General features: G+C 53.7%; 1 protein-coding gene across 5 annotated transcripts in view; it reads right to left on the reverse strand.

The window, feature by feature from the left end:
* Positions 1-25,722, reverse strand: part of VAC14 (VAC14 component of PIKFYVE complex) — a 98,063-nt gene that overhangs the window by 55,831 nt on the left and 16,510 nt on the right. For all 5 annotated transcript variants that reach the window (XM_082369830.1, XM_082369828.1, XM_082369827.1 and 2 more), the window contains 4 exons: positions 25,131-25,283; positions 19,017-19,080; positions 11,077-11,221; positions 10,785-10,850 (listed from right to left, as the gene is read on the reverse strand). In XM_082369830.1, coding sequence (XP_082225956.1) covers positions 10,785-10,850; positions 11,077-11,221; positions 19,017-19,080; positions 25,131-25,283 — 428 coding nt within the window. The remainder of the gene's footprint in view (positions 1-10,784; positions 10,851-11,076; positions 11,222-19,016; positions 19,081-25,130; positions 25,284-25,722) is intronic.

Consider the following 25,722-nt stretch of genomic DNA (forward strand, 5'->3'; position numbering starts at 1 on the left):
GTCCCCTGGGGGAGCTGAGGGAGGGTCAAAGGATCTCCACAGGCCCCGCAGCAGTCAAACTATGGAGCTCTAGGTGACGGCACCTGGCACTAGCCAGCATTGGGGCTGGAAGCCCCTGCCCTGGACACAGAGCAAACCTAGGCTGGAGAAATCAGCGACCAGGCTCCAGCCTGGCCCAGCCCAACCCAGCCCAGGAGGGAGCGGTTTTCCCAGAAAAGCTTTTCTCTGCAACCGGGTCAGAGCAGGCCATGCCCAGCGCTCTTGGGAGGCGGGTCCCGCAGCCTTGCAGCCCTGCCTTCTGCAGCAAGCAAGGAAAGCACTGCCAAAAAGAACACTTAGATTTGGGGGTGGGGGAGAAGGACTGCTTGGGCTTAGACCTATTTTCCCACTGAGAAAACTACGCAGATTAAAACCTTGTATGCCTTAGTAAAGCAAAAACAACTTAAAAAAAAAAAAAAAAAGGATTATATCTTGGTTTGTTGCCTGACTTTGAAGCATGGCCTTAGGAATCAGGATTGCTTTCTTTTCTTTCTTTCTTTTCTTCTGCTCTTAGTGAAGTCTGAAATGTGCCATACATGCCAAAGGCCAGCACCTACCGCTTATGAAGTTCCTCAGTGACAGCACAGCGTGGGTTCTGGCAGCCTAAAGCCTTCCAGCCTCCATCCCTCTGAGGGGAGAGGAGGGAAAGGCCAGCCTGGGGTGAGACAACTTGGAGACCAGTCCCCCCCACCCCACCCCTTCTCTCCCACTCCCAGGGCTTCCTGCTGAAGCCAGCCATCGCTCACTTGCATCCCAGAGGCCCTGACCAGTAGGTGCGCCTCCAGGAGGTAAATTCTCCCCATGAGCCAGGCAGGGAACAGGCAAGGGGCCGGCCACGCTGCGGGCAGCTCGGGAGCAGTGCACACACTGTTATAGCTCAGTTACCAGGCGATGAGCCGAGGGCCGCTGTCTCCGGGGCACCAGTCCATGGCAACCAGGAGAGCAGCGTGGGGCTCCCCGGTCTCCTGCCCACTGCCAGGTCTCCACTTAATCTCAGCGTGCTTGCAAGCCACTCAGCTCTGGTCCGAGGAGGCAGAACCAGGCCCCAGCAAGGGAGGGAGGAGGGTGGGGCAGGCCGCAGTGGGGTCAGCTCACCGCCTGCCCCACCTCCTGTCTCTTCACTTGCTCATGAAACGTGTCTGGGCACCTCCTATGTGCTGGACACAGCCTCTGTCCTCATAGAGTGTGACAAGGGCTGTGAGAGGGTCTGAGGGCACAGGGTGCTATAATGACACAGACGGGGACCCGGCCGGCCTTGATGAGCGGGAGGAGTGGGTGGCGTACGTGACAAATAAGGCTTCGTGGATTCAGGGAGCATCAAGCCGAGATCCTGACCTAGTTACTTCACTTCCCTGAGTCCGTTTCCACGTTAGTAAAGTGGGGACACAGCAGAACGCACCCTCGAGGGGCTGCTGTGGAGATGGACTAAGACCACGCCTGTTGGGTGATGCCCAGCACAGGGCTGGCGTGGAGCGAGCGTTAGGTACACTTCCTGTCCTCAGCATCTCTAGCAACCAGAACTCCCCGCCCCATCCGTGGGCCTTGCACACTGCCAACAGGAAGATGTCAGGGAAATTTAGTTGATTCAGCTTTGGCCATCTCTGGAGGAGAAAAAATCGACACACATCTTGGGAGAAATTTTGACTTCTGAAGATGCCACAAGTGGGGTGGGGGTCGGGTAAAAACAGGGCCCCTGGCCTGGCCACCACCTCAAGGGCTATGGAGAAAGGGCATCAGGGCTGACAGCTAGGGGCCTGGCCCCTAGCCTCCCAACAGGATCTTAGGCTGATCTGTTCTCAACCAGAGACAAGCGTCAAAATCGTTGCGGGTTGTGGAGAATACCAGCGCCCAGGCCACGAGGCTGCACCTCAGAGAACAATTCAGGTGGTCTGGGCTGAGGCCCAAACAGCCGGATTTTAAACAGCTCCAGAGAGGGGTCCCTGGTGGTCCAGTGGGTAAGACTCTGTGCTCCCAATTGAGGGGGCCTGGGTTCGATCCCTGGTCGGGGAACTAGATCCCACACGCACACTGCAACTAAGAAGCCCGTGTGCCACAACAAAAGGTCCTGCGTGCTGCAACGAAGATCCCTCATGCTGAAACTAAGACCCGGTGCAGCCAAAACAAACAAACAACCTATTAAAAAAAAAAAGCTCCAGAGGATTCTGACAGTGGCCCTGGTGTGCGTGGCTCCCTGTGGGACTTGTTGGGTTGTGGGACTTCGGCCTTTCTAGGTGAGGTGACTGATCACTTCCTGAGATCAAGGAGAGGTGGGCTGGGGCAGGGGGTCTGCTCATCCCTGGAGGCCAGTCGGCCTGTAGCTCGGCTCTCTGGGAGCCCCCAGCCCTGCCCAGGGTAAGACGGTTCGCAACCAGCTCCCCTTTGTGGACTCCCTCCTGTGCCGCCCAGCCCTACTTTGGGAAAGCAAACCTCCCCTTCATCCGCCCTTCTCGGTCCACCCTCGCCTTCACCTGGAGCCCCCTGCCCAACCCAGGTGCTCCAGTTACGGTGCAGCTCTGGCTCCTCACTTGCCCACCAGTGGAGGGAATCCAGACAGAGATAAAGACTGAAAACCCTCCTGGCACACAAATCTGCCTTCCTAGAGCAGGTGATGGCGGCTGATGGCGGGTACTGTGGGTCCCCCCTTACCTGAGGGAGGCTGATGTGGGGCAGTGAAAGCACACAGCGCAGAGGTATGGAAAGATGAGAGCAGCAGGCCTCCCCACAGGCTCAGTTCTGGGACTGAGACCACGCGCCCCTCTCCCCTGCCCCCTCCACGGCAATCGTCTGCCGTCAAGGGCTCACTGCAGAAGACCTCCCAGGACCTCTAGCGCTGACAGCCGGTGCCTCTGCTGGGTCTGGGGGCCTGGGGCCACCTGTCCCTGTGGCCTGTGACTAGAGGCCTGTGTCTCTGCCTTGCTGGCCACAGCTTTTCTCCCTGCTCTTTACTTCCCCTCCTCTCATTTTCTCTCCAAAGCCCCCAACGGAAGCTGCAGGGTCAGCCCCAGGGAGAGCTGAGTGGACCAGCCCCCGGAAGGCTGAAGCAGGGGAGGGTCCACACCTTCCTTGTTCCGGCTGTCTGTGCTGTGGCCCAGCTCATCTCTCCATGTGAGGTGGGCTCTCGGCGAGAGGAACCAAGTTCTTGGCCCCTGACATCTCACCCCTTGGTTCTCCGGGCTGGCATCTGACCTGATCGTGTGATCTGACTATAAAGAAATCTTCGGAACTGAAGTGGGGGGCGGGTGGTGGAGGGGTTGTTTTTGTTTGTTTTGGAGAGTGGATGGAATGAAAATTGGAGTGAAATAAAAACTGAGGCAAGGATATGAGAAGGAAAAACAAGCCCCATTCTTACGGAAGACTGTCCACTTTTGAGCAGGCCGCATTAGTATTCCAGGCAGTGGAGTCAGGACCACACAAAGTCAGAGCTGGAAGGGACTAACACGATCCAGTCCAACCTCATTTTAGGGAGGGAAACGGAGGTGAGGAGATGCCGTGGACTTGCCTGGTCCCACGGGGAGAGGGGGCAGCGTGGAGCCGAGGCCTGTCCTCCTGTCTTCACCCGGGCTGCTTCCACACTGCCCCTCAGCCATCCCCGCCACTGGTCCATTCCTTCTGGATGGGGCCCTGGGTGGGTGGGTGACCAGCCCCGGGGCAGCCCGATGGGGCAGGTCAAAGTCAAGTGCATCCAGACTGAAGAATAAAGCACACCCTATCCCAGAGGCACTCCCTCTGTGCAGCAAGGTCAGACCTCCTGTGGGGTTTTAGATGTTCTGGAATCAGACAGAGCTGATTTCCAGTTCTGGCTCCTGGCAGTGTGACCTTGGGCAAGTTATCCTCCTCCCGCCTGAATTTCCTCTTATGTCAAACTGGGGATAATGAAAATCACTCCAAGATGACCAGGCAGATTCCTTAAGGCAACAGATGCAATGCACTCTGACCAGCGCAACTACCCCATAAACTGGTTTCTGCCTCTCCTTCTCCCAGACACGTGGCGTCCGGCACACAGCAACCACCATGGTTTCCAAAGGATGCCAGCGCTGGGGGCGTTAGACAGGCTATCACTGGCTCTCTAAGCTGCTGTCAATTACAGGGGCCTCTAAAGTGGCAGCCCTCATTTCTGGGGCAGACACTGAGGGATGGCCAATTTCCAACAGAAGGCCCTCCTTCCCGAGGGCAGGAGAGCACAGCCCGTCATGCTGGAACGTGAGTCAGAAGAGGAACCCATGGGGACTGGCGCCTCCCCACCACCCTCAGGGCACAGCTCTTGGGTTTGGGGCCTCCCCCAATGCGGAAGGCTCTGTTGCCACCAACTAAATCCCTTTACAGCAGAGAGATGAATCCCTGGGCCCAACTGGCCGACCCGCCAGACCATAGTGACAAGGGCTCCTGGAGAGAGGAAAAGTTGAGGGAGTGCTTCTGTGGACCGGGTGGGATGAGGGATGGAGAGGGAAAGGGACATGATGGGACAGCAGGGCTGCTGCTCCCCGAGGCAGAAGAAGCCAAAGGCAGCCTCGCCCCAAGTCTGTGCCGGGGCACTGGGCTCAGGCCGCCAGTCAGGAGCAGCACCGCCCACAGTCACCGCACAGCCCCAGAGCCGCTCTGCTCATCCCTGATACCGGCCTCGGCCCGTTTCTCTTTGGGGCGACTCAGTGTAGCCCCGCAGAGCTCTCTCTTTTGAGAGATTTGAGAACCTCTCCCGCTCCATTTCTCCTGGGATCTGGACCATGAAAACAAATGAAATCCTCTCCCCGTCCCCCAAAGCCCACCACCCTCAAATATAGTCGTGTCTGTTCCCTGGTAACACCCCTGCTGGTGAGGGTCCGAGCGCCCCGACACAGAGTGGGTTGATGGGCCGAGTCTCGTACCAGAGAGAAGAGCTGACGGCCCCCCTTCCCTCAGGACTCAGCAGAGGGCGGGGCAGCTCTTGCGCTCCCGCCCACAGGTCTGGACACTTCTGAGATGCACCATGGGGTAGAGGACAGGGAAGGAGCTGGGCTACTCTGGACTGGGGTACATCACTGCTCCCATGGGGGACTTTAAGTACCTTTGTCAGATGCCCCCAGATCACTTCTTAGACCCGTCTAGCTATCCCCCCACTATTCCCGCCTCCTAGTCATGGCTGTATGTCCCACTGGGTGCGAAAGCCAGACCACACTCTGCATGCAGTTAATGGATTCCGGAGTTAGAAACTACCACTGCCGTGAGTAATGCCCTCACTAACCTACCTTCCAAATTTTCTAGAATTTGAACACATAAGCCATAAACTCCCATCCACAATTTCTCTTCATAGTTACTTTGCAACTAGGGGAGGGGAAAGAGGGGGGACTTCTCCTGGACTGAGAATGTCTGCTCTAAGGTGTTAAGGACACCCCAGCTCCGAGATGCTGAGAAGCCTCTGGGAGGCTGCCTCTGGTGGCCCCAGCAGGTGTGCCCCTCTGGATCTCAATGGAATCAGCAAGAAGCTGTGGCAGTGAGAGGCCCCAGTGCAGGTCCTCTGCTGCTGATGCCATTTTTCCTCCTTTCCTTGGACCCGGGGCAGCCAGCTGGGAGCCCCTCCACCGGCGACACTGCAACACAGCCCACTGACGACGGGCTCCCCACTCTGGGCAGTGCTATCTCAGGGGTGCTGGGGGGCTGATAGAGGGGGAGAAAGCACAGGATGGGGTACCAGTCCTGCTGCCCACTGTCTTCCTCTTGGTTTTTCTGTGACCTGGAAATGGACGATGAACCCCCAACAGCCCCACCTACTCTGGCCATCTGCAAAGGGCCTGTGTGGTCCTAGAGACAGGCAGGGAAACAGGACAGAGACCTGCTTCCATTCCGGCTTTTGCTGCTGAAACTGAGGCAGGAAGGACATGGGGCAAACATGGAGCCCATCTTCCTGATTTCAGTGCGTGTCTCTGCCATTTTCACAGAAATTATAACCAGCGTCGGAGCTAACGTTTACCACGTGTTTACATGTGCTGCGTCCTGTGCTGAGCATTTGACATTCTCGATCTCATTTAATCCTCACAACAACCTGGGTGGGTGGTTCCACCATTACTTTCAGTTTTCAGATAAGAAAAGCGGGCTCAGAGAGGCTATGTAATTTGCTCAAGGGCAACCAACTTTTTTTTTTTTTTGGCCCCGCCATGCAGCATGGGGGATCTTAGTTCCTGACTAGGGATAGAACCCGTGCCCCCTACGGTGGAAGCGCGGAGTCCTAACCACTGGACTGCCAGCGAATCCCCCAACCAACTATTAAGTGGCAGAGCCAGGACCAGACTCCTGGACAGCCTGGCCACCGGGCTGCACTGTCACTCGGGAAAAAAAATATTACCGGAAAGGAATGCCCCTCAAAGTCACAACAAAATTTTAAATACTGAAAGTAAACTTCATAATGAATACGACCTACAAAAAGGACCTCGAAGCTTTACAAGATGACCCAAATGGGGACAGGCCCTGCTCCTGGGCAGAAGAGTTCAACAGAGCGAAATGCCAATTTCCCCCTAAAGAACGTGGGGTGATGCCCAGGTTGTTAGGAAGGGCCAGGATCAGATCAGGAGCTTTGCTCTGCCCCTTTAAACAGTGGTCTACGAGGCATGTGCAGACAGCACTGGCCCTTTGCGCAGGTTGGAGCCGTTAGGCTCTTGCCCGTGGTCCATGGTGAGGAGGGGTTAGAGCTCCTGCGATTCAAGCTCAGGTCTGGTGGCTGGCTGTCTGGGACGCTACGTTCCCTTGGAGGGGCACCAGACATCCTCCCAGGTCTCTTCTGAGACTGAGACTTCTTATTTTTAATTCTACATGTTTCTTTCTTTAAAATAGATTTTATTTTTTTGAGAAGTTTTAGGTTCACAGCAGTATGGAGCAGAAGGTACAGAGATTTCCCACGTACCTCCTGCCCCTGCACGCGCACAGCCCCCCCCCCCTTATCAGTCTTCCTCACCACGGCACAGCATCTGTTACACTCGATGAACCTACGCTGACACATGGTTATCCCCTGAAGTCCATAGCTGACATGAGGGTCCACTCATGGGGTTGTACATTCTGTGGGTTTGGACACATGTATAGTGACACATACCCACCATTACCCCCTGAGGATTTTTTTTTTTTTTTTTGGGCTGTGCCGCATGGCATCTTAGTTCCCTGACCAGGGATCGAACCCACAGCCCCTGCAGTGGAAGCGAGGAGTCTTAGCCACTGGACTGCCAGGGAAGTCCTCCCCCCACCCGCTGAGGAGGATTTTAAATTCCGGTTAGGAGGCAGTTGTGCTTGAGAGTAAGATGAGGATGAGGAATCACGGAGCCATCCCCTCCCCCCACCCCCCTGCAACTGAGCCAGCCGCACCATCAGGAACATGGAGAAGACCTGTCCTCTGCGGGCTCACGGGCAGAGCCCGCCCCGGCAGCTGCAGGCTCGGGAGGCAGCCGACAACTGGCATCTTCCGGGCAGGGGAAGAAGCAGCCCCGCCTCCCACCAGGGTCCAGCAGGAAGCTCTGTGCACGTGCCACGCATTCTGCACTGTTGAATCGGGGTTGCATTTTCGCTTAAAAACAAGTCATTGGATCTCCAGCTAATGGGAGGATTTCTACTCCAGTGCCAAGAATATTAATTTGACACCTGCAAATTCTTTCTGACAAAAGGGATTTTCAGATAAAGTCTGCAAGAAGCAGGCGGTACTGAGGAAACAGCCGCTTATCCTGAATAAGGAAAAGCAGAGACAACCTGAGGATGCCAGATGGGTGTGGACTACCAAGCTGTCACTGGAGCGGGGGGAAGGGGAGGCGGACAGAGAAACAATGGCACACAAGACACCCCAGTGAGGCCACGTGCCAAGGGGACTGTGGAACATGATGGTGGGGGGCAGAGCTAGGTCTCTGAGGCTCTGCCCCTCCCTGTGCCCAGCTCTTGCATCATTAACACCTGGGTACACTCTGTCCCCCGGGGGCCAGTGGCTCTCACCAAGGGTGATGGGCACATGGGTGTATCACAATCATCCTGGGAGAGAAAAACACTTGCAACATACATGATAAATGGAATGTCCCCGATATAAAAAGAGCTACTGTAGATCAATAAGAAAAGTGGACAAAGGGTCAGGGGGTTGAGGGAGAACTTTTTCAGAATTCACATACCCCTCTCCACACCAGACTGAGAGAACTCTTCTCAAGAACTTGTGGAACAAGAGAAAAAGGCATATGGGGATGACGATACGACTAAACATGAGCTGGGGTTCTGATGTGGGCGGTCAGGGCCACAGGTGGTGAAACACAGGCATGGTGGTTAAGCGACTAAGAGGACGGGGTTTGGAGTCAAACAGATCCGGTTCTGAGTTTGGCTCCACCACTCCATGGCTGTGTGCAGCTTAACCTCACCTCCCTCGGCCGTGTTTTCTGAACTGCAAAATGGAAATGATAACAGTATTTCCCCCACAGAACTGTTGAACTTTCTCTAGATACAACAGCTAAGGGGTCTTAGCACAGTTCCTGGCACTGTAACGACCTCACACAAGTCAGCTGTTACAAAGGGGCTAACCTGTGCCTTGAGGCCCCAGGCTGGATGTACGGCCCTGCGCAGGGTGGGCCACAGTTAAATTCCATCGGCGAGGGGGCTCTGTGAAGCCCTCCCTAGGAAGGGGCCTCTCCCCACCAATCTGACTGTGGTCCAACTTGACTGGATGGCCTTTCAGGGTCTTGCACCCCAGGGAGCTCCAATCTGAGATCAGGGCTGTGCCTGATCCCAGGAAATACTGGGAAATTCTCACAGACAGCACTTCCTAGATACCCTGGAAAGGAAGCTCACTCCAGGAGAAGAGGGACTTTGTCTTGTTCATGGCTGTATTTCCACTGCCAAGTACACTGTACCCCCTCAAGGTCACCAGATTCGGCAGGGGCCATTTGGGACGTGATTCTGGTGAAGAACCAGGATGCAGCAAAATCACAACTCGCCACTGATACTGAGGTCCCTAAATCCCTCCCCCGGAGAGACGGGAAAGCAGGGACGTTCACGGCTGTTCCAGGAGCACCCTCTCGCCTCACCCCCCTCCGGTCACTGTCCCCAGGAGCAGCTGCAATCCTCTCCCCACCGCAGGCCCACAAGACGGGCCCCAAAGCCCCACAACACCTGGCACTTCAGCAAATCGAGCTCCCACAGCCGCAACCTGAACAGAGCCGTTTCACGGACTGCGTCTCCTCCGGCTCCCTTCAAATGCACACGCACGCAAAGACCAATCGCGAGCAAAGAAGGCTGGATGGGCTTAAACAACTCCATTTAAAGGACTGAAAACTCAGCTGCTTCCACTGCAGTCCTCGAGAAGGAACCAATCAGCAAAGCTATTCTCTCCCTTTTTGTATTGAAATGAGGGCCGTGACTGTGCAGTGAGTCAGTCCTAACTCAGGCAGAACTGGGCCATGTCCACCTGGGCCTCGCACTGCCGCGGTGGTGGGGGAAAGAGAGGGGGTTGGCGTGTGTGTGCACACGCGGTGTGTGGTGGACAGGCAGGAGGGGACACGGGCAGACTCCCAGACCACCCGCTTTGGGTTTTCTGGAAGTGCAGAGACCCTGAGAGGACCCAGAGGTGGACACCTGCCTGTCTGCATCTCTCTTCAGCTCAGGTTCAGGGAAGCAAAGTCAGGCTGCAGGACAGCTGCCCTGGGCTCCACACAAGCCTGGCACCAGCCCGGGAAGGACCGAGGTGCCTCCTGCCACGGGAAGTCATGAGCCACGTCCCTCTCCCTCTTTCTCCTACCGCTCCAGCCCGTCTGCTCTTGGTTCCCGCTGGGCAGCTGGGAGGTCTGCAGGTGTGCGCGAGCCTGCTGCCTCACGGAGCCCACAGCTGCCCGGAGCCCCGAGGAGGGAAGAAGAGGGGAGGAGAGGGGCGGGTCAAGGTGCGGGCCGCCAGCGGCCAACCCACAGCCTGGAGCCGGTACTGGCGGAGGGAAGGGATGCTACCCCAGCAAATGGCAACACCCAACTGCAAATCCTGCCCCTTGGCTGGGAAGCAGGGGCGTCCTGGTGAGGAAGTCCACGGAATAGAACGCTGCCGGGAATGGCGTGGGGAGAGGCGTGCGGCTGGAGGAGCCCCTCTCCCACATGGCTGGATGCAGGGTCCTGCTCCCCCTGCCCCACTCTGAGACCCCCCAACTTGGGGTTACTCCTGCTGCCTGGGACGGGGCCAGCCTCTCCCTTTAACTTTTGGTGACCCCAACAAACGCAAAGCTTCAGGGTCCGATTTCAAACTAGAGGTCAAAATGGAGTCCAGCTGAAATGAATCACAACTGACGCTCCCTCAGTGCTTAGCGGGTGGCCAGCACAGCACCCGGCATTTTTCGTGGGTCATTTCGTTCTCACAACCCCGTGTGCTGTCACTACCCGCCGGACAGAGAAGGAAACAGGTGCGGAGCCGGGCAGTGACTTGCCCAAGTTTGGGCAGCCAGGCGGGCTGGACCTTGCCCTTGGGCTCCCCATCACCACTCTCCACGGCCTTCCAGGGACAAGGAGCTCCCCGCCGGACTGGTTTCCTCGCCAGTGCCCTGACCCAGCACGGTCTTCAGAAGGGCCCACAAAGAAAGAGTCCTTATTCCCAAAGCTGAGGGCAGTAAACAGCTTTTCCCTTAATGGATGCACCTCACCAGGTAGGAGGAATAGGGTGATTTTAGGGGTGTTGATTTACGAGAACAACAACAACACAATGAGCACCCCTCAGCTACACAATCCCATCAAAAGGAGAGGCTGGCAGCCAGGGCACAGAGGAAGGGGCACTGGTGACCTACCTCGTCGGATTCATCTGATAGCGTCTGGAGTAGGATAGGGAAGAGGCTGTCTGTGTGCCGGAACATCTGGAGAGCAGAGAAGCAGGGACCCACATGAGCACCCCCACTGCAGGGACCACCTCCCACACCCCCCTCAAGACACCGAGGGCTCCTCAGGCATCTGCCACTTCTCTCCTGGTCAGGGTTTCTCCAGAACTGCAACGACCAAAATCCTACCAAGCACGGGCAGGCCCTCAAAAACCACCCAGAGGCAGCCCCCTGGCTTGGAGGGCTGAGGGGCCCAGGGGCTCACCTTCCGGGGGGTCTTGATGTAGAGGTGGTAGAGCCACCTGAGGACAGCGATCCTGGTCATCATCCCGATGGCCATGTCGCTGAGGTGGCAGTTCAGCACCTGCACAATCCCGTCGAGGTGGAGGGTGACCGGGGCCCTCTCAGTGCTGTGGGTGAGACCAGGAAGGAGCCCGGTTGAAGCCCATCAGGCCCCTTCCCCTAGAGCTGCGGCCGCACCCTGGCCCCGCACACTGAGGAACGCACGCTCAGCCCGCTGTCCCGGGACAGTGGCAGATGGCACACACCGCGCAAAGCACGCAGAGGGCTTCTCTCCCTCCGCTCCCCTCCCCCCTCTCCAAGGTGGGAGCTCCGACAACCACGTCTGGGGAGGAAAGCCATTCTCCTGGGCAGCCACCCGCTCCCGCTTCCCCTTGTCCTCTTTCCAGCGCTAGCAGGCTTGTACCGGAGAAAACCTCTCTGATGTCAACCAGCTCTGCCCTAGCAGACCTCATGGTTGAAAGGCTGTTCAGCGCCCTCAGGGCATTACGTCCAGACCCTTTGTTGATAAAACAAAACCACCACGTCCAGAGAGTCCAGGGGGTGGCCCCGGTAACACCCCTTAAATCCAACAGGTCCTTCACCAGGCACCCAAAGAACACTTCTCCCGTGAGGACAGGGATCGTGGCTCTTCACCTCGTCACACTCCAGGGCACTCAGCACCATGTTTGGCCTGGTTGAGAGGCCTTGAGAGTTGCCTGTGAAGCTGTAACATTCTTGTTTGAGTCGGGGAAGAGGTGACACAGCCTCAGCCTACAGAATGGAGCTTGTTCAGAATGCCTTTGCTCCAGTGGGGCACAGGCTCCCCGCTTCCCTGGCCCAAAGCCTTGCTGGTCTCCAGGCAGAGAAAAGTCCCGCCAAGCAGCCCCGGGAAGGTTGGGTGCTGCTGGGACACTGACACTTAGCCCTCTGCCCAAAGCACGGTGTCCAGGCATTGGCCAGGGTTGTCAGGGATGGGGACGGCAAGGACAGAGGGCCTTAGGATGTCAGTGAGGGGCTCCTTTCCCCTCCGATGCGGGACACTATCGCTCGCCTGTACAAAACGGCCCTTCCCTTTCGTGGTATTTCCAGGCTGCTCAATTATTCATTTGCATCAGGAACTCGATGCCTGTGCTTTCCCAATTCGCCTGCAGACTTCCTGAAGCTCATTTGAAGTGAATTCCTAAAGGGCATGATCTCAGCTCTGTTAAGTGCTAAACGGAACTGCTGTTTAATATAGTTTGATGATTCCCCATGGTGCTCGTTTCGGGGGTGCAAGTGGGCACTTTTATCCTCAGGTGGTTAGAGGCGCTGGGCGTGTGAGTGACACGGCCCAGCAGACCTGAGCCTCTGGGTGGGGCTGCCACTGAGATTTCCCCAAGAGCCATATGTCTGAAAGTTCTGGGGTCTTCTGAGGATATTCAAGCATCTGGGTTCTTTGGTAGCCTAAGACAGATGGGGAAACTCCCTCACAGACAGACAAGTCCAGGGTGGCAAATGCAGCCTCCTGGACAATCTCTTAATCTCTCTCACACTCACGGTCCAACAGAAACATAATGCGAGTCACATATAGAATTTTATGTTTTTTGGTTTTATATTAAAAAGTAGAAAGAAAACAGGTGAAATTAATTTTAATGATATATTGTAATTAACCCAATATACCCCAAATGTCACTTCAACACAGAATCAATATAAATATCAATATATAGATTAGTAATAAAGCACATTATATTCTTTTTATGTCCGGAGTCTTTTAAACCCAGCATGTCTTTCATGCCTTCGGCACCCTCAGCTCAGACGGACCACGGAGCACACGCTGGGCAGCACGTGTGACAGGCTCTGCAGTGGCAGGCTGGCAGGCCATCCCAGGGCTTCCCAGGCATTTTCTTTTCTTCTCTGACAATTTCCTAGACACTCCTCTCCCTCCTCCGATGGCCAGGATTTACTGTCTAATCTCCAAGTTCCTCTTTTCCCCATTGCACTGGCCTCCTACTGGGCTCCTTCTGGGGTGCTCTGTAAGCTCCTCTCCTTGGGTGGGCAGGAACCCATGGCTGCAGACACTTCAGAGGTCTACCTGCAGCCCAAGGCCTTAACAAAGCGAGCTCGGGAAGCAGTGGGGAACGAACGGAAGCCCCTTCCCCGCCTGCTCTTTCCTGACCCCGTGAACCCAAGGTCTGCAGTGAGTCCCTTTCCACAGCAGGAGCTGCCACGTGGGGCCCAGGGTGCTATGAGTGCCCCAAGTCTGGCAGGTCGCTGCCACATTCTTAGCTGAAACAGCCCTCAGGAGGGAGGCCTGGGGGGCTCAGGGCTGCACTGATCTAGCACAGCTGTGTCCTGCTGGTGGGGAGGAAGGCAGTGCCACACCCAGCTCCCCCATCCACCCTGCAGTTCAGGCCCAGTGGGGTGTATGAACCTTGCTGGGGTAGGGGAGACATGATGACACACGGCTCTGATAACAGTGATGACGGCGATGGTGCTCAAAACGATGATAACTCATGTTCTGGATAAATACTCTGTGCCAGGCATCATGCTGAGCTCTGTACCTGCACAGCCGCATTTACTTCCCTCAAGGGCCCTATGCCAGCAGCGATGTTGTTCCCATTCTGGAGACGAGGGAATCAGAGCACAGAGACATTAAGCAACCTCTCCACGTTACACAGCTGGGGAGCGGCGGAGCTGGCAATCTGAACGCGAGCATCCGAGCCCAGAGTGGCCTCCCCCACCACATGGCACTGGCTCCTAATGGGCCGCACTCTAGAGAGTCCACGGCAACAACATTTCCGCGCGAGAGAGGACACTGGGGAAGCCTGGTGCTGATCCTTGTTGCGGGGGGCGCTCCAAATCCAAGTGGCCCAAATAGGATCCCAAGATGCCAAGGCTAGACAGTCGCTTGGCCAGCCAGGCTCCTTAACTCACAGTGGTCCCGAGATGCTCCTGGCCAGCTAAGCATCTCTACTGAGGGCAGAAATCGATGCCCGTTATGGCATCTCCCTCAGGTGGCACTGTGTTGGGGCCAAATAACAAAGGAAGGATTTCATGGAGCCGGTGTGTAAACTGGCAGCACTCTGTGTGCTAACAGTCTCCGTCTTTCCCCATAGCAGCCCTCCCCAGACACGGGTACCTTTGGACTGATGGTGTGAGGCAGGGGTCAGCTTCAAACAACCAAGAACTTCATGGCTGAAAAAGGCCCCGTGGTTCACATAAACCATGCACAGATGCACAGATGATCAAAGTCCTTTGATGCACAGATGAGACAGTATGGGACCTGTCCGAGGCCATGAGGCATGGAGAACTCACTCCCTCAGCTGGAGATGCTCTCCCTGGTCCCACTTTCCCTTGGCTGGCTGGAGGTGAAGGCCATGGGAAGCAGGCATAGCCCAGGGCACCAGGGAAAGGGAGGATAGATGATCCTGCCCGCCTATGAGGGGGCAGCTCTCAGCTGCTACGCCAGGTGGGTCGGCTGCTGTGTGCTGGGCTCCGCACGTGCTCTGTGGGAAGCCGGGACTCTGGAACCCAGGCCCCTCCTAGAGCAGGCACGCCGCACCCTGTGCTCAGCTCCTGAGCTGCTGGGCTGCAGCCGGAGGTGCGTTCCCTCTGCCCTGGCTTACCTTACCCAGAAAGAACAGAACGGAGCTCACTCACAGTTTAAAACACATTTCTGCACCGGTTCCAAAAAGTCTAGACTAGTCACTCTTGAGGGCTTTTGAGTTATTTCAAGGTGTCTCCAAAACTCCATTTTCACGGAGCGCTTTCTCATAAAGCATCTCATAATGAAGGTCTTACAAGTATATGTACTACGACTTCTAAATGAATGGCGCTACTGTGGCTATTAAAATATCGATTTATTGAATACGGCTTCTGATACTTCTAATACCTCGTGATAAAATCCAGCGCTTCTCTCTGGGAAGCAGCACTTTATTTCTGTAATGTCTAACCTTTGATGGCACTCATGTGTTACAGCTCTAATCAAATTAGAACAAAGGTAAATCTAAAAGGGAACTGTTGCTGAATTCAAAGTTGTTTTTTTATAAAAGATCTTTACTAATTCTTTCAATCAGCAGGTGCTATAAGTTGGGAAGCACTGATTTCTAGATCTTTCTGCTTGCCTTATGCAGCCAGCTATACCAGAAGACCTGTACTAAATGTCCCCGATGACATTGGTCCTCAGTGAGGCCCAGGGCTTCAGAGTAGAAGCTTGTGCCCATGGCAACGCCTGTCTGGGGCTCCTGTATCAGGTCACAGGCCAACATGCAAAGCTCCTGCAACTCTCCAACTGTGACTAATGAAGCTCAAATGCGTGGGCCTGGGGGTCAGACAGACCTACTAGCCTGAATTCCAAGCTGGTCACTAGTTAGCTGAGCAACTTTGGGCAGGAAGTTAACCTCTCTGGGCCTGTATCCTCACTTGTAAAATGGGAATAATGACAAGGTTCTTGTAATAATAATTGTAGCTGAAGTGTGTCAAGTGCCTTCTGTGGGCTAGGCACCATTCTGTGCTCTTCACATGCTTTAACTCATTTAAGCTCCACACCACTATGGGGTGAGCAGATCATCACACCCAGTTTACAGATGAGGAAACGGAGGCAGGGAGAGGTTACGCTGCTTGCCCAGGGCCCCACCGCCAGGCATGGTGAAGTCAGGATGTGCGCTCAGGCAGTGGGATTCCACAGCTCAGAGGATTCACGGGGATGAAGAACGTGCCTGGTGCACATAGCAGCGTTAGACAGGGAGAGAAGGAAGGGGAGGGACCGAGAGAAAGAGGCGTATACTATTCTTCCTTAACCCTTCCCTCAGCTGCAAGCACACTGCCTCCGTCCCTCTTCCCCTGCCTTCCCAGGGAGTCCGGTTTCCAGCTCCGTGTGCATTTCTCATGCTCCTGGAGGGTGGAGGAACCCAGCCTCCGGTACCTGGAGCCCTTCCTCACGACAATGACCTCGTAGCCCCTGCTCATTCAGATGGCTCACCCCTGTGGCTACTGTTCACCCGGGGCCGCGAGGGGCTTTCCCAGCATCTTGGGACAGAGGGGACATGAGGAGGGAGAAGAGGCTTATGCTCTTGGGTTGGCAGTTACTCTCCTTGTGTTTAGGTCCAAGTGAGGATTTAAAGATTAAAAAAAAAAAGTCTGGGGTGCAAGGATTGGCTTCGAGGAGATCCCTGAACCCCTGAAAGTGTATTCAGAGTTTTGTGCATAAGGGAGAGGGCCCAGAGCTTTCATCAGATTGAGTGTCACCTCGCTGACAGTGTTCTGCCAGGGCGGGATGCTTCTCTGCCATGGGAGGGGACCCCAGTTGGGCCGCTGCCCTAGGCTGGCCTGAACTTAGTAAAAGCGGCACCCGTGGGCAGTGCCCTGGGCGAGCGGCGCTTCTGGAAAACCACAGGGTGGGTTATGTTTCTCGGTGTCCCTGGAAGATGCCATCTTGCCCAAGCTCAGTCCCCCTCTGGCAGCACCAACTGGCGGAAGTACGCACCCCACCCTCCTGTCCTCAGCTGCCGTCTCCAGTGGGTGGGGGGCCGGGCTCAGGTTCCACGACTCTGAAGGCCGCCCTCCTCTCTGGCATAGCTAGTGACTCAGATCGGCAGCTGCCGCGAGGAAACCTCCGTTTGAGGGAAACAAAGCACTAGATAATTTGTTCTCGTTTGGTTTTTTAATTTCAAAGATAGGACTGGTGTTTGCTGCTGAATGACGGGTATAAATCAAGGCACTGGTTCCAGCCAGGTGGTTCCCGGCTGCAGCACAGGAACCAAGGCCTCCTTTAGGCAAACGGACCACCGCCTCCCAAGGGAGGCAGCGGAGTCGTGCCCGCCTCCACAGGGCGGTCAGTTATGTCTGGTCTCTGCTCCTCCTGGACCTCCCCAACCCCCAGGGAGCATGGTCATCCCCTCCCTGTGGCCTAGGTTAGTGACAAGTCTGCAACAGGCCCTTCTGTTGCCAGTTTTGGCCCCCTCCCTCACCGATCCTCCCCGGCGCTGCCAGAGGGGTTTCTAAACCACAGGTCTGCCCCCCTCACTCCCAGGACCTTCAGAACTAAATCGATTCCTCTACAGAACAGGCCAGTCCTCCTGCATCTCCATCCAGACCTCTCCCCCGAGTTCTGGAATCCAATATCCAAACCTGCTTCCTTAACCGCTCCTGGGGGACGATGAAAGTAGCGAGGAAAATAGTACTTGGACTAAAACTAAGGCCAGCAAGTGAAGAAAAACAACAAAATCTGTATTCGTTTTAAATTTGTACCAAGGCTTCTTACTGAATACTAGAAAAACAACAGAAGTGTCTTATACCTTTGCTCAGAGCCGCCTTGAACCCAGCTCTCGATGGGCCCGCTCACACACCCGTTCCTCCTTCCGCCCCAGCTTGGGAAATGATACCAGGATGCCCTGATCTGGCTCAAGCCCCAAATCTAGAAGTTCTTCTTTCCCTCATTTTCCTCCTCTCACGCCATCCCATCCCTCGGCAAATCCTGTCAATTCTACCTTCAAAACAGATCTCAAATCTGTCAACTTCCTCCATATTCTGCCGCCTCTTCAGTCTGAGCCTCTGTCCCGTCTGACTGGGATGCGGCGGTGGCCCCCTGACCGGTCTGCACCCACCCGAGTCCCTCCTAAATCCATTCTCCACACAACAGCCCCGACCTCCTGTCCCTCCTCAGCCCTGAGTGGAGGTAACGCTACTACTGACCCCACGGGATTTAAACATCAGCAAAACCTAATGACGCAACACAAAGCGTTGGGCACAGCCGGGCCCCGGAAGGCCTCCCCGAGCGTTCGTGGCTGTCAGCCAGTGTTCCAGCGAGCCTCAGCGGGGGCGCCAGCGCTTGCCCCCAACACCGTCTGAGCCCCCAGCAAAACCATCACTACCCTTTCCAGGAACTTCCTGCTTACTTCTCTGCCTCCCCACTGGAGAACCTCAAGATCAGGGACCACATTCAGGGGCTGTATCTTTATCTTGGAACCTGCAGGGCTGAACACAGGCTCTGGATGTGTGTGATGACTAGCTAAAAACCAATAAATGAACAGTGTTTATTGGCTTGCTTGAACAATGTGGGAGAGGTCTTAGGAATAGTCCACATTTATAATCAGTATTCACTTTGAAAACATCCACAAGGTCCTCAGAGATAATAAAAAAATGATATAAAAGGAGAAAAGATCCTAAGGGTCTGAGAAGAGAGTCTCTTGGGGTTGAGTGTATATTTTCTCTTCATGAGTGACCCGTCGCCCCCAGGGTCCACATTCAATGTTGAATTCAGAGGGAAGAAACCCCTTATAGGAGAACCTCCATCTATTCCAGCCCCACAGCCAATTCTGCCCAAGGAAAAAGTGACATGGGGCAAGTCCAGGGGACGCAGACAGGGACAGAATGGTGATAATTCCCTCCCAGGGGAATGTCATCATCCTGCAGAGTATGGCGGGGGCTGGCAAGGAAGAGGATTACGTCGCTGCACCATTACAGCCTGCACTGCCCCCATGTGGAACGCTGCACCATTACAGCCGACCTGGGAGTCTGGGAAAGGACAGCTCCTGCATCCCAGCCTATGTACCCTCCCTGCCTGTGCTCTGGACTCTCCTTGAACGGCATTCCCCTGGTCAGTCTCATCAGCCTCGTGTTATCCTGGACAAGCAAAAGGGGCTGGGCAAAGGCATCTGCAAGTGTCTCCCTGCAGTCATCATGCATTAGCTACGCTCTAACAACTTGTATTTACTCACCTCAAACAGCTTCTAATCCCTCCCAAGAGGCCATGTGTCCATCAGAATCGGGTTGGGTGGGCTTTCTTAGTATCCTTCAGACTCCCTCATCAGGCACTTTCTGTGTCCCACAAGTAGCGGCCCCAAGCAAAGTTTGCCTCAGGGCTTTGCTGCAGTCTCCTGCACCCAGGGAAGATCGAGGTTGCTCACTTTCCACAAACAGCTCTGGCCAGAACAAACCACTTACCCGGCTGGAGTGAAGACACCGATGCCGCTACTGAAGGTGGAGTCACAAGAACCATCGGGCCCTCCTGGGGAAAGAAAGAGGAACAAGGCATCATGATAAAGGCTGTTGGAGTCTTTAGAATGAACAAGACCCCTGTCACAAGGACCCACAGACCCTCTAGTCCCCCACACCTTGATTCTGGCTCTTGGAAAGGGATGTAACTCTGGAGCCCTGAAGACCCAATGCCTACTCATTCCCCAAAGCTTTTGGACAGTACCCATGCTTGTAGGTTTTTAGGCACAGTGATCTCACAAGGAGGGGGTCTCCAGGGCTGAACCTATCTGGGAAATCTCAGAAGGCATTGCTGGTTCAAGGGCCATGGATGTTAAAAGTGACTTCTGGAACACTCAACATCATAAGCCATCAGGGAAATGTAAATCAAAAGCCCAATGAGATACCATTTCACACCCACCAGGTGGCTAAAATAAAAAAGACAGATATTAGTAGCAAGTGACAGTGAGGATGTGGAGAAGCTGGAACCCTTATACATTGCTGGTGGGAATGTGAAATGGTGCAGCTGCTTTGGAAAAACAGTCCAGCAGCTCCTCAAAAGGCTCCAGACAATTAGTTACCATATGACCCAGCCAGTTCACTCCTAGAGAAATGAAAACTTACGTCCACATCAAAGACTTGTACACCATGTTCATAGCAGCACTATTCACAACAGCCATAAAGTGGAAACAATCCAAATGTCTATCAAATGATGAATGGATAAACAAAATGTGCTGGAGCCATACAATGGGCTATTATTTGGCAATAAAAAGGAAGTACTGATCATGCTACACGGACGAACCTTGAAAACATTATGCTAGATGACAGAAAGCAGTCACAAAGGATCACATATTTTGATCCCATTTATATGAAATGTCTAGAATAGGCAGATCTATATAGACAGAAAGTAGATTAGAGGTTGCTGAGGACTAGAGGAGACAAGGGTGTGATGGCCATTTTCTTAAATTAAAAAAAAAAAAAACCTTTAAGATAATTTTAGATTTACAGAAAAGTTGCAAAAATAGTACAGAATTCTCGATATTCTTCACCTAGCTGCTCCTAATATTAGTATTATACACACCCATAGCTCAATGATCAAACCAGGAAAGTGGCATTGATACAGTATTACTAACTAAACTACAGACCTAATCCAATTTCACCGCTCATGTCCTTTGTTCCAGGATCGAATCCGGAACCCCGCATTGCATTTAGTTCTCCTGTCTCCTTGGTCCCCTCCACTCTGTGACAGTTCCTCAGTCTTTTCATGTCTTTCATGAACATGCTTTTGAAACCCTTGGTCAGTTACTCTGTAGAACACCTCTCCATTTGGGCCTGTCTCCTGTTTTCTCATGACTAGGCTAAGGCTATGCATTTTTGGAAAAATACTTCTGAAGTGATGTGCCTTCTCAGTACATCAAATCAGGGGTACATGATGTCTATCTTTCTCTTTACTGGTGATGTTAACCTTATCACCCAATTTATGGTAGTGCCTACCAGGTTTCTCCCCTGTAAAGTTACTATTTTTCTTTTTGTAATGAATAAATATCTTGGGGAAGATACTTAAGACTAGACAAATATCCAGTTTTTTCCCCTCAAACATTCCCCCGTTGTTTTTATCATCCATCAGTGGGTGTTGCCTACAATTAGTACTATGGAGTTTGACTAATGGTGATTTTCTATATTCCTCTTTCCTTCTACATTTATTAACTGGAATTCTTCTATATAGAAGAGCTGTCCCTTCTCCGTCATTTACCTATCTATTCATCCATCCATCCATTCATTCATTTATAACATCATTGACCCATACATATTTTATTCTGTGGGTTACACATTAAAACTATCATTATTTATATTGTTTTTCAAATGGTACCAGCCCTGGCCTCTTAAAAGTTTTAAATTATACAAGTAACACATAGTCTTATGTTAAAAATTCCAAACACAACAAAGCAAAGCCCCCTTCTCTCTCATTTATTTATTTATTTATTTGGCTGCGTTGGGTCTTTGTTGCTGCAAGCGGGCTTTTTCTAGTTGTGGCGAGCGGGGGCTACTCTTCGTTGCGGTGCGTGGGCTTCTCATTGCAGTGGCTTTTCTTGTTGCAGAGCACAGGCTCGAGGTGTGCAGGCTTCAGTAGTTGTGGCACGTGGGCTCAGTAGTTGTGGCTCACAGGCCCTAGAGCACAGGCTCAGTAGTTGTGGTGCACAGGCTTAGTTGCTCCGTGGCATGTGGGATCTTCCCGGACAAGGGCTCGAACCCGTGTCCCCTGCATTGGCAGGCGGATTCTTAACCACTGTGCCACCAGGGAAGTCCCCGCCTTCTCTCTTTAACCTTCAATCTTACTTTATGGGCAGGTAACTCACTAATTTACTGGTTAGGCAAGGGTCCCTCTCATCTTTTCCCAGTCTTACTTTTTGTTTTGTAAACATAAATGGGATCAGAGTCTATCTTCTGCAACTTGTTTTTTTCACTTCCTACTGTGTCCTCAAGCTGCGCAACTCCAGTTGTAGACAATGGATGTCCGAAGTCCCCCCGTAAAGGGGGCCTTGAGTTCCACGCTGAACAGAAAAGCTCCGAGCTGCCGCCTGTCCCCTCTGGTCCCAGAGGTCCTCTGCGGGACAGGGCACAGCTCAGAGGGGGCACGAGGAGCTGTGGGCGCCAGCTGGGCCTGCTGAGCCGCCCGCCGTCGACCTGAACAGGCCTGGGGAAAGGTGAGGAGGACACGCGGGGTAGCCTGGGCAGGCCAGCTGGGAGCAGCAACTGGGGCTCCCTGCCGCTGGTGGCCCCCCTCTCTCTTGCCTTTTGGAAACACACGCATTTATAGATGAAATGATAGGATGTCAGAAACCGGCTTCAAATTAACTTCGATTGTTTCCTAATTTTCAGTCTTAGATATCACCCTTGCGTCCTTCTGCATGGCTGTGGGCACTTCTCCAGGATCCATTAGAGGGGGCTGCTGAGGTGGAGGGTCAGACACCTGCTGCTTTAATAGCTGTCGCCAAGCTGCCCTTTAGGAATGTTCTCCTGAGCAGTCATCCCCCCAACCCACCCAAAGCCTCACACTGGGATATTAGTAATCTTTAAAGTGTTTGCCAAGTTGATGAGTAAAAATGAGACACTGTTTTACTCTGCAATTCTGGGATACCCAGGCAAGCTGAGCATCTTTGGTTGCCCTTTTGTATCAATTCCCAGACTCAGGAGCCCCTGGGCCTGGGTCTGAGCCTGACTTTCGTACTCATTCACTGTGTGACCTTTGGCAGGTCACTTGCCTTTGCCCCCATTTCCTCACCTGTATAATGTGCTAACGCCACTGCCTGCACCAGAGGCTTGTTATGACAGTAAAGTAACATTTGTTAAGATGAAAAATCTGACCCACATTTATATTTATTTCCTAAGGATAAATTCTTAAATGTTATGATACACACTGCCAAAGGTATCTACCAGACAACGTATTTCATGTATTTACTCTCCACCTTCTTCCAGTAGGAATGTCTGTTTTTTCCAAAATCTCTCCAGGGAATGTGTATTTCTCTTATAACCACAGTAAAAAATGAGGGCGGGGTTAGGGGAGAGTGGAAGCGAAGGAGAAAGAAAAGATCCAGTTCAAATAACCTCCACGAAGCCTGGCCCGGTGCCCCCAGTCCTCTGTGACCACGTCCGCTGTCACACGATCACTCATCTGAGGATCTGTCCCTGAACTCCTTGCAGGCAGATCCTGGGTCTGATTCACTTACATCTGCAGTGTCCAAAGAGGGTGCAGATACACGCAGTCCCATCAAAGCATTGCAAATGGGTGGATTCCATTTCATGCTCACCCACGGAGGTCACCAGTCTTCCACTGGAAACTGTATTTATAGATCTGCTCCTCACTCACCACGTAAACTTCCATCCCTGACCCTCTCCGATCCCTCATTTAGGACTCATCAGGGGCCCATTACCACCTGGGCAAAGCTGATGATAAAAGACAAGCAAAAGCCCTGCCCCTGACAACCTTGCTAAGTAGTGGGTCTCGTTATAAACAGACATTAAAACAACTTGACACTAAAGCACCTGTTATTGGGAGTGTGTGGCCTATGCCGTGTGCTAAGAGCTTTACATGCAAAAATCTCCGAAACTCACAACCACACATAGGTTCAGTGTTTTCATTGTTGCCCTATTCAATGAATAAGGAATCTGAGGCATAGAAAGGCCAAGTGGCTTGTCCAAGGGCAACAGATATGAAGTCAGCAGGGCCAGGATGCACAGGCAGGCAGTTCTGACTGTGGACTCCAGTTTGTGACACCTGAGACAATCAGGGAACGTCATGGAGGGGAACTGGGAGGGCGCATCAAGCGCCTAGGAACTCAGAATCGGAGAAAGGACACGGCACTGTGGACCCCCCAAGTGGCAGGGCAAAGGGGGAGCCAGAGCAAGTGGAGGGGGCTGGGAGCAGTGTGACACGAACAAGGGCCTGCCCTGCCTGAAGCCTCGTGGTGAGGGGAGAGGGAGAAGCACGTGCATGCACAAGCGTGTGTGTGCGTGTGCTCGCATGCAGAGGGCCTGGCTGACGGGCCTCACTGTGGGGCTGGCCCGGAGGTGTGCAGTGGAGAGCGCGGTGTGCTGTGGGACACACAACGCAGGCTGAGTCGGGGACAGGGGCACTAGAGGAGGGAAACCAGACAGGAGGTTCCTGCCTTTGCCAGGCTGCAAGAGTGGAGCAGAGTCAGAGTGAGAGTAAGCAGGAGGGCTGGATGAACCCGCGGACTGAGTAACTAAATCCTGACTCTCCTGGATTGCTGGTACCTTCGTAAAGTGGTGGTTAGTTACAAGCTGAGTGCGTCTGGAGTGGATGTGGAGCCCCAGAATTAGCTGCGGCCACCTCTGGGAACTACTATAAAGTGAGCTCTCCATCTGCTGAAGTGCTGTTTATGAGGCAGTAAAATCTGAAAGCAAGCTGCCTGAATGTATCCTCATTTAGGATAAATTCTCCTGAGCCAGGAGCTGTTTTTAGGAATGCTTAGGAAAACTGTCTAAAAGGTTAAATGAGCTGCATTGGCCGGGAATCGAACCCGGGCCTCCCGCGTGGCAGGCGAGAATTCTACCACTGAACCACCAATGCTCCAGCTGAATGCCGCTCTGCCCGCAGCTGCTTTGCTGCTCTGGCTCACAGTGGCACTGGCACGGCTGTAACCTGACACCTCAGATGGTCCAGCATGGAATGCTGCTCCATTCTGCTGGCCAAATCCATGGGAGGAGGCCCATGGGGCACACATGCCTGACATTCTGCTCTGATGAAAGGCAACAGGGGAAAAGGCTTTAGAAATTCTTTTGGCTTCTGGGGGGCAGGTTCCAGGCCTCAGTCTGTTAGCCTTAAAGATCGAAGTAGTTTCAGCATCAATTTACTCTTTGGCTGACTCTGGAAAGGAGAACATCACTCCAGAGCCGATTGGTGACCTCTCAGTGACGACAGAGGTCCAAGAGATTAGAAAAGTCTAGACTTCTAGAAAACATTTTAGAGAGTCAAACTCCAGGCTCCAATCGGCATAAAAGTGGTTTTCTTCATGTTAAGGATAAACAAGACATCAACGTTAAAGGAGTTTGAAGGAGAGCAGAATTCCCAAGGACCAAATAAACCAGAGCTGGAGCTTCCTTAACCCTCCCACCCTAAGAATGACTGGCACAGGAAAGGCAGCCAGCTTCCGAGTCACTGGATGTCTACCGCCAAGACTCAAGTGAACCCTGCAGACTGTACTCCTGCCATGCTCCAAACCTTTCTACATCGACTATAGCTGAACCCAGAAAAAGAGTAAAGAAAGCATTAATGCTCTTTGAGGCAGAAAGGGTTAAGAGCTGTGGGTTCTGGAGGCAGACTGCCAGGGTTCAAAGCTGCCAGACGGCCAGATGCTGGTGGTGGCACTTATCTTCCCTGCGCCCATCTGCAGAATGAAGATAACAGCAGTTCCCACCTCACTGGGCTGTTATTAGAATTAGGAGTTAAGATATGGGAAGCAGCCCTGGCTGGTTGAGTGAGGCCCCAGGTCAGGTTCTACAACCTCTGGGTCCCCGTGGCCCTCCCTGGGAGGTGAGGGGCAGGAGGCAGAGACCACTTACCACTGGCTGTTCCCTCCTGCTTTGCCAAGGAGTCATCAGGGTTGGGCTCTGCCTGCTTCTGAACCACTGGCTTTGGCTCGTCGGGCTCGTCGTCCTCGGGGGTGACCAGCTTCATCAGGCTCTGGTTGCACACGTTGGCCACCTCCTTGATGCCTGAGTCCACTGATGTAAGGAGCAGCCCGATCCAGGCTATGTTAGTGGGCAGACAGCCAGGCTGAACTGAGTCCCTGTTCTCCCTGCCACGCTGGGGTCCCCGCAAGATGCTCCTATGTCTCCTCACAGGGGCCCTTCCTGGTGGACCTCTCATCAACAGGATTTCTTCCACCCAACGTGGGGCAGTGTGAGCTCAGAGACTTGGCGCCTTGGGACCTGGGAGAGCCTCTCCAGATCTGTAAGTAACCAGGTGAGGTTTGGGGATGGCGGCATTAGCGCCATGTCCCTGGTGCTGCCCTGGTTCTCCCTGTCCATGTTCAGCTCCACCTCTTGCTGCTTCGATGCCTGGGGAAATGTGGAGGTATGATGGATCCTAAGGGAGCCCCCATCCCCCACTCCAGGGTCCTGCAACTTTATGGCCCCCTTTGGGGCTGCTCTT

This window comes from Balaenoptera borealis, assembly GCF_965194805.1.
Source record: "Balaenoptera borealis genome assembly, chromosome: 19".
NCBI classification, from domain to species: domain Eukaryota; kingdom Metazoa; phylum Chordata; class Mammalia; order Artiodactyla; family Balaenopteridae; genus Balaenoptera; species Balaenoptera borealis.